The 19,197-nt window shown below is 43.8% G+C and overlaps 1 protein-coding gene across 6 annotated transcripts; it reads left to right on the forward strand.

The window, feature by feature from the left end:
• Positions 1-4,635: 4,635 nt before the first annotated feature.
• On the forward strand, positions 4,636-11,140 carry SPRY2 (sprouty RTK signaling antagonist 2). Of its 6 annotated transcripts, XM_075526930.1 has the most exons (3): positions 4,636-5,226; positions 5,393-5,468; positions 9,366-11,140. In XM_075526930.1, exon 3 carries the CDS (start codon positions 9,417-9,419, stop codon positions 10,356-10,358), a length of 942 nt encoding a protein of 313 aa, XP_075383045.1. In that variant the 5' UTR covers positions 4,636-5,226; positions 5,393-5,468; positions 9,366-9,416; the 3' UTR covers positions 10,359-11,140. The 6 variants fall into 6 exon arrangements, with proteins under 6 accessions (XP_075383045.1, XP_075383037.1, XP_075383074.1 ...); XM_075526922.1 differs by having other exon boundaries at positions 4,636-5,468; XM_075526959.1 differs by lacking the exons at positions 4,636-5,226; positions 5,393-5,468 and adding an exon at positions 5,608-5,639.
• Positions 11,141-19,197: the final 8,057 nt, after the last annotated feature.

Genomic DNA, 19,197 nt, shown 5'->3' on the forward strand with positions numbered 1-19,197 from the left:
CACAGCAGAGATGTGATAAGTCTCTTCATAAAACCTTCTTGTTCCCAAATATCCCATAACTGCTAAAATTGACCTCTTCCATTTCTTCTGAGTCACTTTAACCCCAGGTCAACACACAAGTGTCTGCATCCTGCTACAAAATATTTTGGGAATTTCCAAACTAGCACTTAGTTACTAACATTTTAATAGGCAATCAGTTAATTTTGCATAAAATTCTAGTATAGTCAAGCCCAGTGTTATCTAACCTCTAATTGAATGAGGCTAGAGAGTGCAGTGTTTCAAATGCTGACAGACGTGGCTTGTCTGTGCTGTCATTCTCATGATTACTTCTACCAAAGCAGTCAAAAATGTTAGGAGGAAAATCCTAGGACAAACAAATACACCATAAAAAGTCTGCTATAATACCAGTTTAGCAAATAAAGTGCACTTAGTCCTGTCCACGCCAAATTGTCCCTCTTTTGAACATTTGGTCTCAAGGTATTTAAGAAGAGAGAACTAATTATAAAATGCATTGTATAAGCTGGAAAGGCTTATAAAGTTGAATTCCAAAAAAACCAATGCTGATTTTATCGAGGACACAAATATAGCCAAATAACATTGAACAGCACATCAAAGAGCATACTAGCTTTATTAGAACAATTTATATGCAAAAGCTCCACATTATATTATAAGTACTAAATGTGTGTATTCTTTAGTATAATTTCAGAAAGATCAGGAAAGGGATTTGTTTATTTTTTAAGTTTACATAAGTATATTTGGTATTCAACAAGAAAATATTCTCCTGGCAACTGTCCCTCCATATACTGGGGCAATCATCAGACGGGATAAAGTTACACAGGATCTGGCCTGTAAGGAAGGTGGCGATCATTAGCTAGATCTGAAGAGCAGTAGTTTAATCCCAGAAGATCTGGGCATCACTAAAAGCAGGAGTCCAAATACCAGCAGCTGCAGAGCATGTGCATTCCCAACCAGAGCAGCAGGTATTTATTCTATTTTTCACATTTAACAGTGCTACTCCTAGTCCACCAGAGCAGGTTCCCAGTAGCACACTGAATGTATTGCCTTCCCTCATTTTCCCCTCTTAAGGAATTCTGGGATTTCCTTCAGGTTACCTACCGTGAAAATCACAAAAGTAAAACTAATGGTACTGAGTCAGGGACCTACTTTTCTTCATAAAAAATGTCCAACTGTTCACAGTACAGTTAGTTTGACTTCTTTCTCTCTGTGATATATCTGAATGTCCTTGTCTGCCCTGAGAATCTCAGTGAAATATCAGTAGGCAAAAAGCTTCACAGCTAATCACAAACTACTTTAAAAAAATCCTATAGTTCTCTTATGTACATTACCTTTTTCAGAGTTACAAACATGAAAGACAATCAATTAAAGGTTTAAGTTTCTAAGGAAATACTGGGCATTAGAAGCAGTGTGCAGCCAAACTTAGTCCTTTCAGAATCAATACCCTTATATCACTGCATTAACTCATGAGATAATGCACAAAATGTTCTGAAAGTCAGCAAAATTTACTGCACTTTCATTCCCTGGTGAGAAGCAGTTCCTTGTGAATGAACTTCCTTTTCTTTTACAAAAAGGGGAAAATACTACTTGTTTTCAGATCCTGGGTCTGAAAATTAAGCCAAGTAAAATTTGGGACAATTTGAGGATGTTGCAGAAAAGTTTCAACTATTTCAGAAGAGTGTCTCTCATGTCACAGAGCTCAGTCTGCCCAGCCCTTCACCTGAAGTCACTGGAATTGCTACTATTCTAATATATCATGAACACATACATATATATGTGTATATAAACACATATGTATGTATATGTGTGTGTGTACACACACATATATATATATACACACACAACAGCTACATTCCTCTGCTGAGAATGAACTAAAGACCTTCATCTCCAAAAAACAAGGTCTGCTTGGGTTTAAAGCAAAAAAATCATGCAGTGGTTAGAGCAAACCACTAGGGGAAACATAGTCACATGCATTAAACCACTATCCATGACAAGAAATGTGAAATGCGAGTGACACATGTAATCCTGCGAAAGCTGGTTCCAAGGAATCATCAGATTAAGGCCTGAGAATTCAGCTTTGAGATTCCAACCCGAAAACAAACAAACGAACAAAAAAAGTGCACTTAATTTTGCATATTTGTGCACTAGTTATTGATTACCTGTGTGCAAGTTAAGTTTGTGCACAAATCTTGGCAGGTTTGCTGCTTCTCTTTCAAACTCAGCAGTACTAGGATGCTGTATGCTTGGGGGTTTTTTGTTGGGTTTTTTTTTTTTTGCTATGAGACATTGACACTTCACCATTTTGCACACATGGCTGGCTCTGTGAATAAAAATAACTTCAGTGTTTTGGTATCTGTCTTTGGGACTACTCACTATATTAAGCGTATACACCTGTGCTTGAGAACTGGCATATAAATTGCTGATTGCACTACTGACCAACAGATTTAAAAATGGTATTATGAACTTTCCAGTTTAAACACTATTTATATGCTCAGTATAAATACTGATAAATAATCTAACAGACCTTTCCCATGTGTATAGGCTTGCACAAAGGGTTCTTCGCCTATTTTTGACTTTGCTATGTGGGAGGAAGTGATTTTTCTCTTTCCACAGTGAAGTGAAATTAAGACCGCGTCTTTTCTTCCCCAGGTATTTTAACCTATGCTCGCCCCTCACAGCTGAACCCCGTGGACTGCCTTGCTGACAGAGTCCGCGGCCCGCACCTCCGAGGATGCCCAGGTCCGTCCTCCGCGCATCCACGGGCGCGCCCCGCAGCGCGACGCCACGCCGCTGGGTGGGTGCCCCCTCCCGTGGGGAAAGCCCCTGGGCTTCCTCCCGCCCTTCCCCTGCCCGCGAAGGCCGCTGCCCGGCGCCGGGGCTGCTGCTGCCTCGGCGGAGCCTCCGGCGGGTGCCGCAGGGCCGCCGTGCCCCCGCCGCCCCCGCCCCGGCGCCGCGCTCCCTCTGGCGGGGAGAGCGGCCGCGCCGCCGCCGCCGTGCACCGGCAGCGCTGAACGAAACCCAGCCCCGCGGGGCTGCGGCTCCGGCAGCGGGGCTGCCCCCGCCCCGACGGGCGTTTGGCTCCGTCTGCGGGTCCTGGGGGGCGAAGGGGGAGGGGGGGGAGGGGACGGACGCCGGCGCCCCGAGCACCGTCCCCGCCGAGGCGGCCGGAATTTCGTGCAGGGTAGGGGCTGGTGAAGCCCGCGTGAAGGGGAAGAAGGTAGACCCGTGTAACTCAGGCTAACCTTGCTGTCAAGCCACGATGGAAAATAATTCGCAGGTTCAGGATATTACTGTGGAAGAATGGGTATTTGCGTATAAAAATAGGAAAAGCTGCAGGCCGTGCGTGTAAGACACAGCCCTTTTTATTTCCATGTTTTTATTGAGAATGACCACCCCCTTTCAAAAAGCGGCGACTAGCAGGTGTAGAAGAGGAAGTGCCTGCAAAATTGCCTCAAGTAGTAAAAAGGGCTGGCGGGGGTTTTGCACAGAGGATTGTTCATGTAAATAATGCAATGCATTACTGCCTTACACATCGCGTATATTTTAAGCAGTGCCACACGTGATACGGATATATTCGTGCTCGGTGCATGCCTACGTGGATACGCTGCTTTGCGCGCTGAAAGATACATGTAGGCGCAAGATGCCCGGGCCCAGCGACAGTGGCCCCGTCGGTGATTTCAGCTCGTACAAAAGGGACCGAGCTGGGGCCGTCTCAGGAAACGCCCAGAAGACAAACAGTCACGTTTGTGAGCTGCTCGCAGACCGTGTCCCCCACACGAATGGGAATTCATTAAAACAAAGTTTTGGGGATTGTTGGTTGGTTTGGGGTTTTTTTCCTAAAAAATCCCACCCCTCCGCACAGGCGAGGAGACCCCGCTGCTGCCCGGGACGCCGCGCACCCTGCAGCCGTCCGAGGCGCGGAAAGCACCGCGGCGCGCTGTCAGCGGCCTGTCCCGCCGCTCCGCGCCCCGCGGGCCCCGCTCCGCGCTCCCGCCCGGCCCCGGGGGAGCTCCCGCACAGCCTCGTCGCGTTAATCCGCGGGACAATGCCCCAAGTAATCACCCTTCCTTCTGCCTGCGCGGCCGGGGACCGACTGCTGGGGGGGGGGGGGGGACGGGACACGGACGACGACAACACACACAGAAAGTGTAAACTTTTATTCCACTCCGTTAAAAAAACACGGGGGCTGGGGGGGAGGGGAAGCACCTGGAAATGGGTTTCCCGAAAGCCCGCAGCGGCGGGGAGAGCGTGCCTCCCTCCCCGGGAGAAGCGAGCTCCCCTCGGCTCCCCTGCAAACCTATCGCTGTCTGCCTCTGAATAAATACACGAGCACAAAAGCAGCCCCCAGCGCCGTGTGACCGCGCACGGAAGAGCCTCCTGTGAAAACAGGCTGCGGCGGGGCCCCGGGAGCGGGGCTCCCCGCCGCCCCGCGCAGCGCCGGGGCCGGGGCCGGGGCCGGGGCCGGGGCCGGGGCTGGCGCGGCGGCGGCGGCGCTGCCCTTTTGAATGCCTCCCGCAGCTCGGAGTGCTGGCAGGGCGCTGGGAGCGCCAGTGAATGTAGCCCCGCAGAGCCAATGAGCTGGGACCGGATGCGATATATCCTCTGGGACAACAACTGCTCTGTTCCTCCTCAGATCCACATGACGCCATTTACTGCTGCTTTTGCAGAGAGATCACCCTACCTCCTCCGGAAAGAAAAAGAGAGAGAGGGAGAGAGCGAGCGAGCAGAAAAACGCCGAGCCCCTACAGCTCAGATCTCAAATCTTCCTCCTCCTCCTCCTCCACCTCCTCCAAACACACAACAACAACCACCACCACAAATCCGCTGCGCTCCCAAAACACCCCCCCCCGATTGCAAACCACAGAGCTGCCTGCAACACACACACGCTCGCAGAGGGAGCGAGAAAGCTAGAGAGAGAGAGGGGAGAGGAGCTTGCAGCAAGCAGCTTCTCAGCAGAACGGCTACATTGCACAAGCTGCTTTTTTGGAGGAGCTCAGTGGAAGAAAGCTTTGGGATTTTATTTTAGATCCACTTTATTTTGTTTTCTTTGGCTTTCCCCTTCCTCTTGATCATTTGCAACAACAACAAAAAAAGTGACTTGGTATTGGCGATTCGGCCTCCTGTTCATTGAGGAAAAAAAGGAAAGTGTGTGTGTGAGAGACTGAGTGATTTCTTTTTAGGAGCAGAGAAAACCCACCCCGATCCGGAGAGGTGTTTTTATTATTATTATAGTATATACGCGCACACACGTATTTATAATCGATCTGGGGAGAGGGACGTAACTTTGCTCTGGACTTTTTTACATGGTGATCATTCTTACTCTAATTTGCAAGTTGGACTAAAGCAGAGTTTGGAAAAGAATTTTTTTTTGCTTTAGGGCTGGATTTATTTGCAAACCGCAGGAAGAAGAAAATACAAGAGAGAGAGGGGTTTGGTGCAGCGCCGCGATCACGGTGAGAGCCTTTTCCTTCTTTGCAAAACAAGCTTTTCAGTAACCCCCCCCCCCCTCCCCGGTTGCTCCAAGAAAACTCGTGGAAATGTTTGAGGCCGATCCCTTTTCCATTCGTACAGGTTCTCTCTCTCCCCCCTTCCCCACTCCTTCCTTTCCCAGAGAGGAGCCGGAGGTGGGATTTCGGAGCGGTTTCTCTCCGGGGCGGGGGGGGGGGGGGGGGGGGGAAGCTCCGCTGGGGTTTGCGGGCTGCGCCGCGTTTGCGCCCCGCCGGGGTGCCTCGGGGGCGCGGGGCGCGGAAGGCTGCGCGGGGGGCGGAGGGCTGCGCGGGCGCGGAGGCATGCCTGCGAGGGCTGCGAGCGGGGCCGGGGGGGGGGACGGGAGTTCAGCGTGTTCTCCCTGCTGCGGGGAGCCGGGCACGGGCGGTCCTGCGCGCTCCTGCCTCGCCGGGCACGCGTGGGTTTCCGACAAGCCCCGGGGGGAGGTGAAGGGAGGGCGCTGCGGGGTTGGCGAGCGCCGGGGCTGTTTGTACCCCCGTCTTGGGGGAGAGCGAGCAACCCGCCTTTCAGTGCGTGATTTACGCCCGTCTGTAGTGGCGTCGGGAGATCCGTGCAATTCGGAAGTGAGTGCACGTCTGGTATAAATAGATATATGTGTATGTGTGTATACACATATATTTCTCGTGTGATTAAATTCATTCGATTCATAAGGCGAAGAAAGTTCTTCCCCACGTTCTTCTTTGCCGAGGATATGAGTGGAGGGCAAGAAAAGCCTTAATTTTTGCTTTTACTTTTTTTTTTCCTGTGGTGGGTTTACTATGTAACAACCTCCCTCCCCCCCAAAAAAAAAGCTGCTGGTGTTTTCAGCAAGCTATTTGTGTGTCAGTTTGCCCCACCCCGATGGTAAAGTCCCTTTTGCCCTAATCCATAGTCTGATCACACACTCGGCCCTTAATGGGGGTTTCAAAGCACTTTGAAAGAAGAGGAGGTGGTTGGTGTGTGTGCGGTGGGGATGGGGGTGGGGGTGCCTTGCACAGGCTCCGGACACAAAACAGAAATTGACGGGCAGAGGACTTCTCCCCCTTAGGCTCGCCTTCTCCCAGCCAGCGAGACACGGGGTTTTTCCACAGCACGCAAGAAGCCCCTTGCGTTTTAAACTTCCCCAAATGTGCCGAACGCGAAACCCGGCCCCCTCGCTCGCCCTTTTGCCAATCCCAGCTAGGAAAAGTTAGCAATCATGGCACTTGAGCTCTGCGAGAGTGGACTTTGGCTTTTGGAAGTGGGGAATCGTGTTATCACACACATGCACACACAAAAAGGCAAATGCTGCTTCTCTGCTCTTGGTGGATGGAAAGGGGAGAAGTGCTAGATCAGAGGAGGGAGAGACGTGCTTTCCCGTAAGGATTTTCAGGCAAATGTATGTTTGCAAATAAATGCGCTGAAGGTTTGCATCTTGTCCTGTTAGCGGATCTGTCAAGGGGAGAGAAAGGAGGATCGCCCGGCTCGGACCGATGTCCCGCTGAAAATGCCTTCTGGGTCCCTTCGGGCTGGGGCGGAGGGGGGCGGACTGAAGTTCAGGCAATTTGCAGAATATGCGTAAAATAAGAGGAGCTTTCCCAGCGGCTGGCTTTGTGAAGCTGAATGGGCGCTTACGGCAAGGCGAGAGGGGGTAATGTGCCTTTTGCCCAACTGTCTCGGAGGTGTTGTCTCAAAAGCGTCTGCAGGGCGCCTTGCATTACCCGGGAGGGGAAGGCTTCTTTAGCATCTCTCGGGGGAGGGCAGGGGGGAAGAGTTAAAAGGAAACATGGGTTTGACTTTCCTGATAAGGCGGCTGCAGCAGCCCCCTCCCACCTCCCAGCCCAGAGGATGTCTCCTGGTTATCTCCAGGTTGTCTGCACTTGCGGGGCTGCCGGCGGCGCCTGCGGCCGCGCTCCCGCGGGCGAGGGGCCGCCGCCTCCCACCTGCTGCGCGCCCGCTGCGCGCCGGGATGGAGCCCGGAGAGGGGACGGGGGCAAAGCGCGGAGGCTTCTCCTCCAGCTCCCAGCTTGGCGTCTGAGGTGAGGGGGGCTCTGCCACCGAGGCCGGTGTCGTCTTAAGCGCCTGCAGGTCAGGGTCAGCTTTGCTTTTGCACTGGGTTGTCATTTCTGGAGCAGCAGGGTTTGGTTCGGCGTGTCTTCTCGGCTGGCTGATTGTGGCTAAAGTCTGGACGTGGAGGGCAGATGGGGCTGCTGGTTCCTCTCAAGGATGGGGAAAGTATTGTGTTTTCTGTTCCTTTTTATCTCCAGAGAGTTTCAGATGAGGAAATGTCTACTTAGGCTGTTGGTTGAAACTTTTTATATGGCAAAGGTTTTATTTTGAAGGAAACATAAGCAATGCTTCAAGATAAGTTTGCAATACTTTTTTTTTTTTTTTGGGGGGGGGGGTCACGACGACGACACGAAACCATGACATACACTCCAAAACCAGGATCTGACAATATTTAAAATAGGTGGTCACTCTTAAAATTCAGATTTTTATTTTTTTTTTAAAGAAAAAGCACTTGAGGAGAGGGAGCCAGGAGTTAAAAGGTTAAATGTTTTCCACCGCTGTTAGAATAAAGACAGTGTCTTGAGATATTCATTGTTAAACTGTTTGGCTATATTTTATTATACTGCGGTATAGTATTATTGTTGGTAACTGATGTGTACAGAGTAACACTATGGTGCTCTTTCTAGGTATAATTGAAGACGTTGTGTGGTCCTTGTAAGAAGCTTGGTTCCTGCTTGGGTTTTAATTGTAAAATATTGTTCTGCATTTTTGTATAGGTAATTGGATTTTGGAACCACTTTAAGATATGATAAAGGCAAAACAAATATTAACTAATTTAGAGGGCAGTACTTGAAACTTCTGCATATCAGAGTGTGGAAGTTAGTTATTTACAAGTTCTCATCTTCTGGGTCTTTTGCCGGCTTTCCATTTAAATTCTGAAGTCTGCGTTTCTACTTTGTAGTTAATGATCCTTCAAAGTAATACTCGCAATCAAGTAGACTTCTTGGATGCTGGCATTGTTTGATTATGTTATGCATGCCTCTGTCCCACAAGCCACTCTTGGTAATATTTACAATTTGAAACGTAGTCTATGGAATTTTTTACACGTTTTAAAAAAATAAAACAGTGGTAGCATTACTTTTGTAGTATTGAGCCTTAAAATAACAATCGCAGTGGTGTACACAAGTATGACACACACTAAAATACTGGAGAGAGATATTTTTACTTGTGCTGTTGAAGTTTTTGGTAGCACTAACTCATTTAATGTCTAACCTCAAACATTTTATTGCTATTTGGTGTTTTTCTTGGGACCATTGGTATTAAACTAAAATTTCCTATTTACATCATGTAAAGTTTAATGTGTAAAGAAACTAGCCTACCAAAATATTATCCAGTTTTAAACAAAATTGGAGAATTATATGTCTGTCATCAGCAGGTCACATTACACTTGCTAAATACTTGCAGGCTTTTTTTTTTTTTTTTTTTTAATATAACTTTTTCAGTAGCCTGATGTGAAAAGAAGAGCCACTTCAAGTGGCTGAAATGCAATCACTTTAAAGGCCATGGTCTAACCAGAAGATGGCCTGGGAAGCTTTAGTTAGCAGGCGCAGTACCTAGACCTTCTAGAGCCACAAGTTAAGATGCGTGGAGCTAGAACAGAATCCCTTTAAGCTCTCCACAGGAGTAGGCAGGACAGGCTGAGGGAAGTGCCTTCGGCTGAACGGTGCCTGCGCTCCGCCCCAGGTGTGACTCCTTTTTTAATGGCTGATGCATTACTTGATTGTGTGCGGGCTGTGGGATCCTGCAGGCTTGAAAGACTGCTGGAGAGAGCATGAGATGTGTTGCAATAGTGAATCCTCTCTTTGTTGCTCCAGGATTTCAGATGTGTTCTAAGCCTGTCGGGGTGAGCACGCTTCCGGGCACTGATGGAGACGAGAGCTCAGCACGGCAGCGGGTCGCAGGCCTTGCTACAGGCTCGGCGTGACAGTGGGAGACCGCACGGGGAGCCCGACCTGCGGGATGTCTTGACGCAGCAGGTTCACGTCTTGTCGCTGGACCAGATCAGAGCCATCCGAAACACGAATGAGTACACGGAGGGACCTACGGTGGCTCCACGGCCGGGGGTCAAGTCTGCTCCTCGGCTAGCAACCCAACCCAAAAATGAAAGGCCCCATGGCTTGCCCGAACATCGTCATTTTAGCCGGATTCAGCACACGCAAACGCACGCCTCTCCTCGGGCGCCTCTGTCCCGGTCCATCAGCACGGTCAGCACAGGTTCGCGGAGCAGTACAAGGACAAGTACGAGCAGTAATTCATCTGAGCAAAGACTTCTAGGATCATCTTTGGGGCCAGTTGCCGACGGGATAGTCCGAATGCAGCCCAAGTCTGAGCTCAAGTCAAGTGAGCTGAAGCCGCTGAGCAAAGAAGACTTGGGAGCACACAGCTACAGGTGTGAGGACTGTGGAAAGTGTAAGTGCAAGGAGTGCACTTATCCGAGGACCCTCCCATCGTGTTGGATCTGTGACAAGCAGTGTCTTTGCTCAGCCCAGAACGTGGTCGATTACGGGACTTGCGTTTGCTGCGTGAAGGGCCTCTTCTATCACTGCTCTAACGATGACGAGGACAACTGTGCTGACAACCCCTGCTCCTGCAGCCAGTCGCATTGCTGCACTAGATGGTCCGCCATGGGTGTGGTGTCTCTCTTTCTGCCTTGCTTGTGGTGTTACCTACCAGCCAAGGGTTGCCTTAAGTTGTGCCAGGGCTGTTACGACCGGGTAAATCGGCCTGGGTGCCGCTGTAAACACTCCAACACTGTTTGCTGCAAAGTTCCCAGCGTCCCCCCCAGGAACTTTGAAAAGCCAACATAGCATCACTAGTCAGAAATACTAAAGTAACAAGGAGTATTTTAACGTACATATGCAACCAACTAAGCAGCTATGGTCTTGGCACTGTAGTAGAAGGGTTGAGGATATACTTTGCTGTTTGCAGTGAAATGCTTTTCTCTGTGTGTGCCATCTTAACTGATACGCTTGTTAGAATCCAGCTAGTGGGATACAGAAAAAAAAAAAAAATGGGATGCAGTACATTGTGACCCACATATTGCATAAGCTAAAGCAACACAGACACTCCTAGGCAACTCTATTGTTTGTGAATAGTACTTGCAAAATTTGTAAATTAGCAAATGACTCCTTTTTTTCATTGTTTTCTGCCAGAGATAATGTGCTATATTTTTGTATATACAATAATATTTTCAACTGTGAAAAATAAGTGGTGTCATAAGACATGGCACAGTCACAAAATATTATACTAATATGTTGTACATTCGGAAGAATGTGAATCAATCAGTATGTTTTTAGATTGTATTTTGTCTTACGGAAACCTTCTATTACAAGACTCTGATTTCCCTTTGGACTTCATGTATATTGTACAGTTACAGTAAAATTCAGCCTTTATTTTCTAATTTTTTCAACATATTGTTTAGTGTAAAGAATATTTATTTGAAGTTTTATTATTTTATAAAAAGAAATATTTATTTTAAGAGGTATCTTACAAATGTCACCCCTTTTTATGAGGACGTCATAGTTGCTGCAAATAAGGGGTGAACGATGCATATGTTCACTATAAAATAGAAAATATATTAACGTTTGAAATTAAACTGGGCTACTTGTCATTTTTTCCTGCCATTTGTTGTTCTGAGTTGGGAAAACTGGTACTTCTAATTGCAAACTTCACAGTGATATAGTCACAGTGAGTCTAATATGAAAATGAAAATAGAATTTTTAAGTGTATTTTTTTGTTGTTGTTTACTGCTTCACCTGAAAATAATGCAGGATTTTTGCTTCCTTCCTTTGCACAAATATCCCATATACTGTTCCTACAACAGAAAAGGAAAATGAACATAGGAAAATGCATTAATTCATTCCAGACTAGGACTAATAGGCACTGAAAGCTTGACCTATGCTATAAGTGATGAGCTTTTGTGCTTCAAATAGGAAATAAGTAATCATTCACAAAAAATGTTAGGCTTGCACAGCTTTATTCTGAGAGAGAGAGAAAAAAAAGAAAATTAATACGGTCAGTGCAAAAAGCTTGCAGGATTATTTGTTAAAAGTAGAAGAATATGCCACAGGGAATGATAGATCTGAATGCAGTCCAGCCTTATGTCAAACATTTGCCTCACTTGTAAGAAGAAAGTTGCTTGATTTGTCATTTGTGGCAGTTACCTTCCACTGAGGTCAAAATCCCTTAGCTGCCAAGTTTCCCACCGGAAGCCTAGAGAATGATTTACCTTTCTTTATTAACAAACTATCATTTCCTGTTCTGAGCATGTCTCTCCAAGTTTAGAGGTCTTAATGTTGAATTTTATTTATACATTTCTTAAGCTGGCATTTAAGAAATAGTTGTAAGTATTTTTAAGCTGACGCTTAGAAAAATCTCACAGCCTTTTCTGAACCCTCTCCAACAAAAACAAGTTATAACTAATAAATTAAGAACTCACTAAAAGTTGAAAACGAGAGCATTGAGTAAACGTTACATCTTTTTACCCCTTAATTTTCATCTGTGATCTGGTGTTTGGGCTATTTTACATAGGTCTGTAGTACTCAAAAATCTTACACTGTGTGTTTGTGTGTAATGGTTATCAACCATCAAGTGAAATTAAAAAGTGCAAGTCCTGACTAGTTTGCAAAACAAAAATAGCTGATACATGGGCCTTGTTCTCTTTATTTTTATTTTTTTTTCCTTACCTCTCTGGTGAAAAATGTAAGCTGGTTTTCTTTCCTCTCTGCACCAGTTGGCTGAATACTTGGGTGTACAAAGATGAGCAGTATGTATTTAGTCTTCTGAGTGGAATTTGCCAGGAAGAAGGTAGCTTATGTTACACGAGTAATTTGTCCATATTTAAAGTGCATCAGTATATTGTGACCGAGTGTTGGGGCGTATATGTGAGATTGTACTTGGCTGTGATTTTTATTATTTTTTTTTAGAAATTGTTCTTGAAGGGGTTGGTAACCATCATGTGTTGCCATTCATTGACTATAATTCTTGAATTAGATTAAGTGCTCATGCCTAAACTGTCCTGGGTTAGTCTTGCTGATTGAAAACAAACATGGGAATAATCAAATAGTCCATTTATTGGGGGAATCTTTGACCTTTAGACTATATTTTGGAAACCCAAAACCCCACTGATTTCAGTAGACAGTAAATCCAGTCTTTTCACTGTTAATGAACTTGACAATACTGAAGGTGAGCCCTGTCTTTTCAGTGATTTATGATTCAAGGAAGTCAAGGAAGATATCTCTAAGGAGAGCTGAAGGTGAAACTGGAAAACTGTGGTATGGCTGAGCAGTGTAGCAGTCTAGGAGGGCGCAACTCTTAAGACCCACTATATAAAGTCCAATACTAAAATTGCGGGTTTGGTTTGTTTTGCACTATAGCAAATGCTTTGACTGCCTAGACAGGTTCTAAGGGAAAAGGAAAACCATCTTGTTGATAGTGAAATTTGAAGCTGGTCTTAACATTAAACACTGGTTGTCACCTTCCACTTCCTTCTTAATGAGGGTGAATAGTGGATCCCCCCCACCCCAGGTAGGCCCACTGCCAGTGAATTGGGTTGCCTGTATGACACTTGGGAACGAGGACGTACAGGACGATGGCATTAGGCACTGCCTATGGGGCTAACTATGGTGCTGGGGCCTAGGCTGCAGTTAGTATGAATTAGCGTGTGTGTACAGTGGACTCTTAAAAGTTGGCGTGTGTATGTTAGTTAACATCCTACTATTACACTTAATTAGATAAGGTTTACTATTCTAAATAAAACCAAAATCTTGCCTCAAACAGATTAGATTGTTTTAATAAGAATTAAGAGGGCTTTTCAAGTGGATTGAGATAATGTTATTAAAGCATGCCTACTTTGTCCTTTGAGATAGGAAAGTGGGGGGCCAAGAAAGGAAAATTTTCCATACACAGGTTTTGAGGATAACCGTGAAAGTCATGCCAGATATACACCATATAGGACTTTGATTTTAGACAGCTATTAAGCCATGAGAGAGGGGAAAAGCCTTATTGTTCCTCCATTTGTTGTGCTGTTGCTTTAGTGTTTTGCTCTATTAAACTCCTATAAATTCTGATATTGCTGTAAGGTTTGCTTAAAGTTAAAGACCTGCAGGATTGGACTGACAGTTGACTACAGTAACGATGGAAACAAATAGCTTTTTTCAAATTATTTTTCCATATGATGTGAGCTACAAATAAATACATCAAATTTGCTTGTACAGTAACTTAGAAATGTCTCTATTAATATCCTCAAGCAAATTTTTTATTTTGCTCTTTAATGGTTTCAGACTTGATTATAATTTCTTTTTTGAGATAGTGATCATAACAGTAAAAAAAAAGAAACAGAAACTTGGATTCAGGTGGAGAAAAAAAGATACAGTGCTTTAGATGGAAAAAAAAAATGTGTTCTTAAAGGATTTGAGATCATATTCAGGTGAGTATTTACATATTCAAGCAAGTTACCAAGTAAGTCTTCCAAAGTCAAAATTCTCCAGATGAGGAAGTGCAGTAGTTAAGTGGTTGTGATGATTAACACAATAGCTTTTTTACACTTTCTTACAAAACTCTCAGCGTCTGTGAGGTGGAAGTGACTTGACGGTATCAAAGTACTGACCGCTTATGCACCACGCATAACTTGCCCCCCCCCCCTTTTTTATTTAAATGTACAGTATTACCTGTATTACCTTTATCACTTTTGGCAAAATATAAAATAATTCATTTTTGTGATGATTGAAAACTTAAGGTTTATTCTTAAATGGCAGGGAGGTAATAGAATGCATTTCTGTACTGCAGTAGAACATTCCATTATTTTTAGGAATTAACTGTTGGGGAAGATGGATTTGAACAGTGTGTCTCGTCTCAGATGTTCCTAGATGGGTGCAGGTACAGCGAGTAATAATGATTTCATTTGCTGAGACTAATTTCTCAATCAGTCACTGGAGCAGAGACCCAGAAAGAAATTGGCTGAATATGAGAGCACGCTTGATTGAGTAATGTCTGTTTGAATAGTATTGGGTAGATTTCTTACTGAAAATGTCAGCAATGTATTGGCTCATCTTAAATAATTCAATTACAGGTTGGGGTTGCAGGTAGACTCCATTGTGACGAAGCACACCAAATCCTTACCAATGAAAATACTCAGTTTTATTCCTGTTTACGCAATCTAATTTTAAACTGGGAATTTAGAAATAAAAACTGATGTGTCACTGAAATCAGGACAGTTTGATACAGAAACTATGTGCATATATATAGTACTTTTTCGTTCAAAAATACTGTCTGTTTCACTCTGAGGAGATCCCCTATGTGGTAGTCTTATTTATTTCTCTTCGTATTTCTTCTCTCTGGTCCCTGTCCCTCCTTTTGACCTTTCCTAGCCGTAATACATAAAGGTTTACTGCCTCTTACTAGGACAAGAGGTGAAAGAGGAGGAGGATGAAACACGCTTTTCTCATTAGTATTCTCTGTCTCTGAAAATTTAAGACAAGGTGGAAAAATTATTACCTTGCAATACTTATCCTACGTTTTAGAGAGATAGAAAGTGTTTTTCCATTCATGTGACATTGAAATCCACAGTTCCAGAAAACACTGTATTTTCATTTCTTTAGTGTGATTTTTATTCCTCGAGAAGGCTTTATGTGCCTTTAAAGAGTTCCCCTTTGTTTTAACCTATTGGCACTGTGTTTTAGATGACAGAGACGGAGGTCTTACTACTATAAAAACATAATCTGCTGTTCCTCTGTCACCGGGATTGTTCAGAAGAGAGCTGATGCGGTTACCTTTGGGCATGAGTAGCAATGCTTTTGCTTGAAACAGGGTGGCAGTTCAGCATTTTCAAGCTTGGGAAAAGGCAACGGATGTACTATGTGACGTTTCTCTTTGCCTCTGCTGTAGGAAACTTTTTTTTTTGCTCTGATTCAAATCCTGCATGCTGATTAGAGAAGCTTATGGCTAAAATGTTCAAACTTTTAGACTAAAATGGATCAGTTCCCACATCAGTAGAAGTTACCAATAATCAGAAGCTTTGACAATGTAGCCTACTATTATATAGGATTATTTATGGATATTTTAATACTCAGGAGTTTAAGTTACATTTTAAAACAATCTTGCCAAGGGAGATAATCTGTTTTAAAAACGTAAGAAACTGTATAATCAGAGTAGCTCTGCTTTCCCGAAAGCTTGCTGTATAATTACAAAACCACTCAGTGCACCTGAGATATGTTACCAGACAGGGCACTTGATGCAAATCAGATGTTGCGGGCACAAGTTGAACTTGGAGAGTCTGAGCCAGTGCACAAGGGTGTATCAGGATGAATCACCAATTTATGGGCACAGAGAGCACCTTGAACAAAGTGGCGTTTTAAAATCCCCCCCCCCCCCCTCAATTTTATTTTGATCAAGAAGCAGTGTATATGAACCAATCATAAATCATGTGGTTGTCAATATGATTACTGATAAAAGAATATCTTGATGCTCTTTCAGCGTGTCTCAAAAACCACACCAAAATGGAACATTGCTAAATGACCATTCAAACTCAACATTGTCATCTTCAGAAATGAAGTCAAACATCACGGCTATAGCAATCCATGTTTCAAAATTAGTTGCACTGTAAGTAACATGCACAAATTGGTTCTACTTAAAACTGTTACTTTAATTAGAGACAGGCAGTTCCAATTTAGGTCTAAAAATCTTTCCAGACCTTTGTTAGCTTTCACTGTAGTGCAGTTTTTATCAGTTACTGATTTTCTTAAAGCATTGATGTTATTCTTGTTATCATATAAGGCACATGTAAAAGTTGGTGTACCACAAACGCTGTCAAATGCACAAAGTGAACAACATTATTCTTCCCTCTCATATCTCTTGCATAAACTATTGCAAAGAGGAGAAAATTTTGACATTGTTTTGTTTGCTTTGAGTCATTTTGTTTATGCATTTTGTTTAATTATTGTAGACAGAGTGCTAATTTATTGGAGTTATGATTTTTTTTCCTGATGTATTTGGCACTATGAAGTATGTAAGTAGAGCAGTTAAGGGACCAAGAATGCACTTTGGGAACTTACCTAACTGCAGCTGCATTGAGTAGTAAAGAAAAGCAGGAGCATCAATACCCTCTTGCAGAACTCATTGAATGCAATGTACCCTTTATCAGTAGTTTTACTGTCTTCTACCTCTGCTGATCTACAGATGGAGATTATGTAGTTGTTTATTGTGTATATGTTTTTATCCTTCAGTGGTTTTTTTTGTTGGAGAAACACTGTGTTCATATTTAAAAACTAGTGCATGAGGATCCCATAGTATTGCAGCTACATGTGAAGGCTACCTAACTGCACACTGCCTACTACTCTCAGTACTGTTCTTGGGGAGGAAGGCATTCCTCAGACCCCTTCGTCTCAAGTGGAAGAAAAAGACTGTGTAAGTTATTCTGAAATTTGTATGGGCAGGGGGGTAATGGTATAAAAAGTGAATTGTGCCTGAACTGTTCTCTCCTGCATACATACGAAAGTCTGAAACAGACTTTTGATACAGTACAAAGTCTGAAAGTGTGTGACAGTGTCCCTGGCTGCCTCTGTACTAGTAAATCAGACAGTAGGTGGAAATGTTCCTGGACAATGGATTGCAATTGCCTACGCTAGTGAAGCGTTAAGACTTTCCCTGGTGTGAGTTAAGCATGTGCCAAAAAGTACTCCCAAGCTATTCCCCAGCAAATTTCAGGAGCTAAAATGTTCCAGGGCCATTCCCAAAAGTCAGCTTGCCAGCAGCTCCCCTCTTTTAGAGGTTAAAGGAGTTGCCCAGCATGGACACTGTCCTTTCAGGGCCAGCTAGAACGTAGAGCCCAGGGACATTCTTAGGCATGTTTATTTGCAGTCCAGGAGGAAGGAGATCCCTCCCACAAATCTCATCTCAAGGGAAATTCACTCACAAAGACAGACATCCTCATGAGTTAGGATGACACAATCTAATCCCCAAATAGTAACTTAATTGCACAGAAGCAACATATTTCAGTTTTTCTCAAAGGAGTAAGGCAGTTGGCAATGTAACTTGTTAGAATTTTGCAAAGCTTAGGTGATAGGGGCTCTTGCTCCAATGCAGAGTAGCTACCTAAAATTATGTATTGATATTTTGTATCAAACCTGCATCTATAATTTTTTGTTTGATTTGGGGAATGGCATTTTTTCTTTTTACAAAACTATTCCTTAAGTATCTACTGACAAGTTATAAAAACAGATTTTTTCCTATATTTATCTTTCATTAACGAGCAAGCTTTCATATGTCACAGCACTTACTTAATTTAAGAACGAATTAAGTTGGTATATCTTACTTTTGGAATTTGCATACATCTTGAAGAAAACAGTCACAAAAAATAGTTTCCTCCCATGATAATCACTATAACCTCATCTTTCCACAAGATATGGAAAGTGTTCTCTCTTTTTTCCTTTCAGCCCCGTGCTCCCTTAGCCCCCAGGTTATGGAGTGGGTGGCTTATGGAACCTTGTGATTGCTGAGTGATTTTGCAGGCTTTCATAGAGAAAAACCGGTGTGTAAAGTATTGCACTTGAGCTTGGCATCTGAGAGAATGGATCTCACTAAAGTATTTTAAGTGTATGCAAAATAATATATTTCTATGTACATGCAGTCTAAGGGATGTGGCTGAAGAGAAAAGGACTGTCACAATTCACCCCTTAAAATCTTTGCTTTAGAAAAAGGGAAAAATGTCCACTCTTTTTTTCTTTTTTTTTAAAGTTGATAAATTAAGCTAAGCAAAATATTAGATGGAGAGACGTCCTGTTCAGTTTATTAAATGTGGCCAGGATTTGTGCTGTTTACATTTCACATAGTTTTTATCCAGAGACCTCACTTCAGCTGCGAGATTGGTGGGTGAAATGCCTGGCCTCACTGGAGGCAATGACAAAATTCTCCTTGACCTCCTTGAAACTTTGTATAGACAAGAGGTGAATTCCTGAATATGTACTGATTGAACATACACTTGAATGGGTATCCTGGGAAAATCCCAGCTGCCTAGGGGAATAAAAAAAGTTTATAATTGCATGAGACACACTTTTGAATCAAGGAATAGCTACCTTACTTTAGGATTTTTAACCTTCGTTCTGATCCTACTTAACTCACTCTATGACTAAGATAATTTATTCCTGCCACTGCTGTAGTATATATGCAGTTGCTTCCTTTAGGCACCAATCTTTAAGATTTTGCTGAGAGATTCTGTTTTAGGGGTTAATTCCATTAATGGTGCTGCAGATTCCTGCTAGGCTTTTTACTGACAGACTTGTGCCGATACAAGCTTGTGTGTGGACTCTTCTCCCTTTATTTCGCCTTACTGTTACCAAACCTTTCTTGTATACTGAAGCTGCAACAGTTTGACTGAATTCAGTTCAGCTCAGCTGTTGCAAAAAAGTCTAGGGAGAGTATTAATTTGGTTGAGCTGATAGTCTGGTTAATTGGCATAGGCTCATTCATACTAAGAGTATCTGCACAGTGTTTTGTGGCAGTATTACTAAATCAGCTTTAAGCACCACCTGAAGTTAAATGCGTGAAAGCATGCTTTAAGTAAACTACAGTGAGCTACTCAGACAGAAGTGTCTATGCGTACTAGTATTGCTTTGATCTAAGATGCCCATTAAGATGGGCAAAATATTTCTA

Source organism: Mycteria americana, chromosome 1, assembly GCF_035582795.1.
Source record: "Mycteria americana isolate JAX WOST 10 ecotype Jacksonville Zoo and Gardens chromosome 1, USCA_MyAme_1.0, whole genome shotgun sequence".
NCBI classification, from domain to species: Eukaryota; Metazoa; Chordata; class Aves; order Ciconiiformes; family Ciconiidae; genus Mycteria; species Mycteria americana.

Coding starts and splice junctions, on each gene's coding strand:
- SPRY2 (XM_075526922.1), top strand. CDS start 9,417: ATGGAGACGAGAGCTCAGCACGGCAGCGGGTCGCAGGCCTTGCTACAG.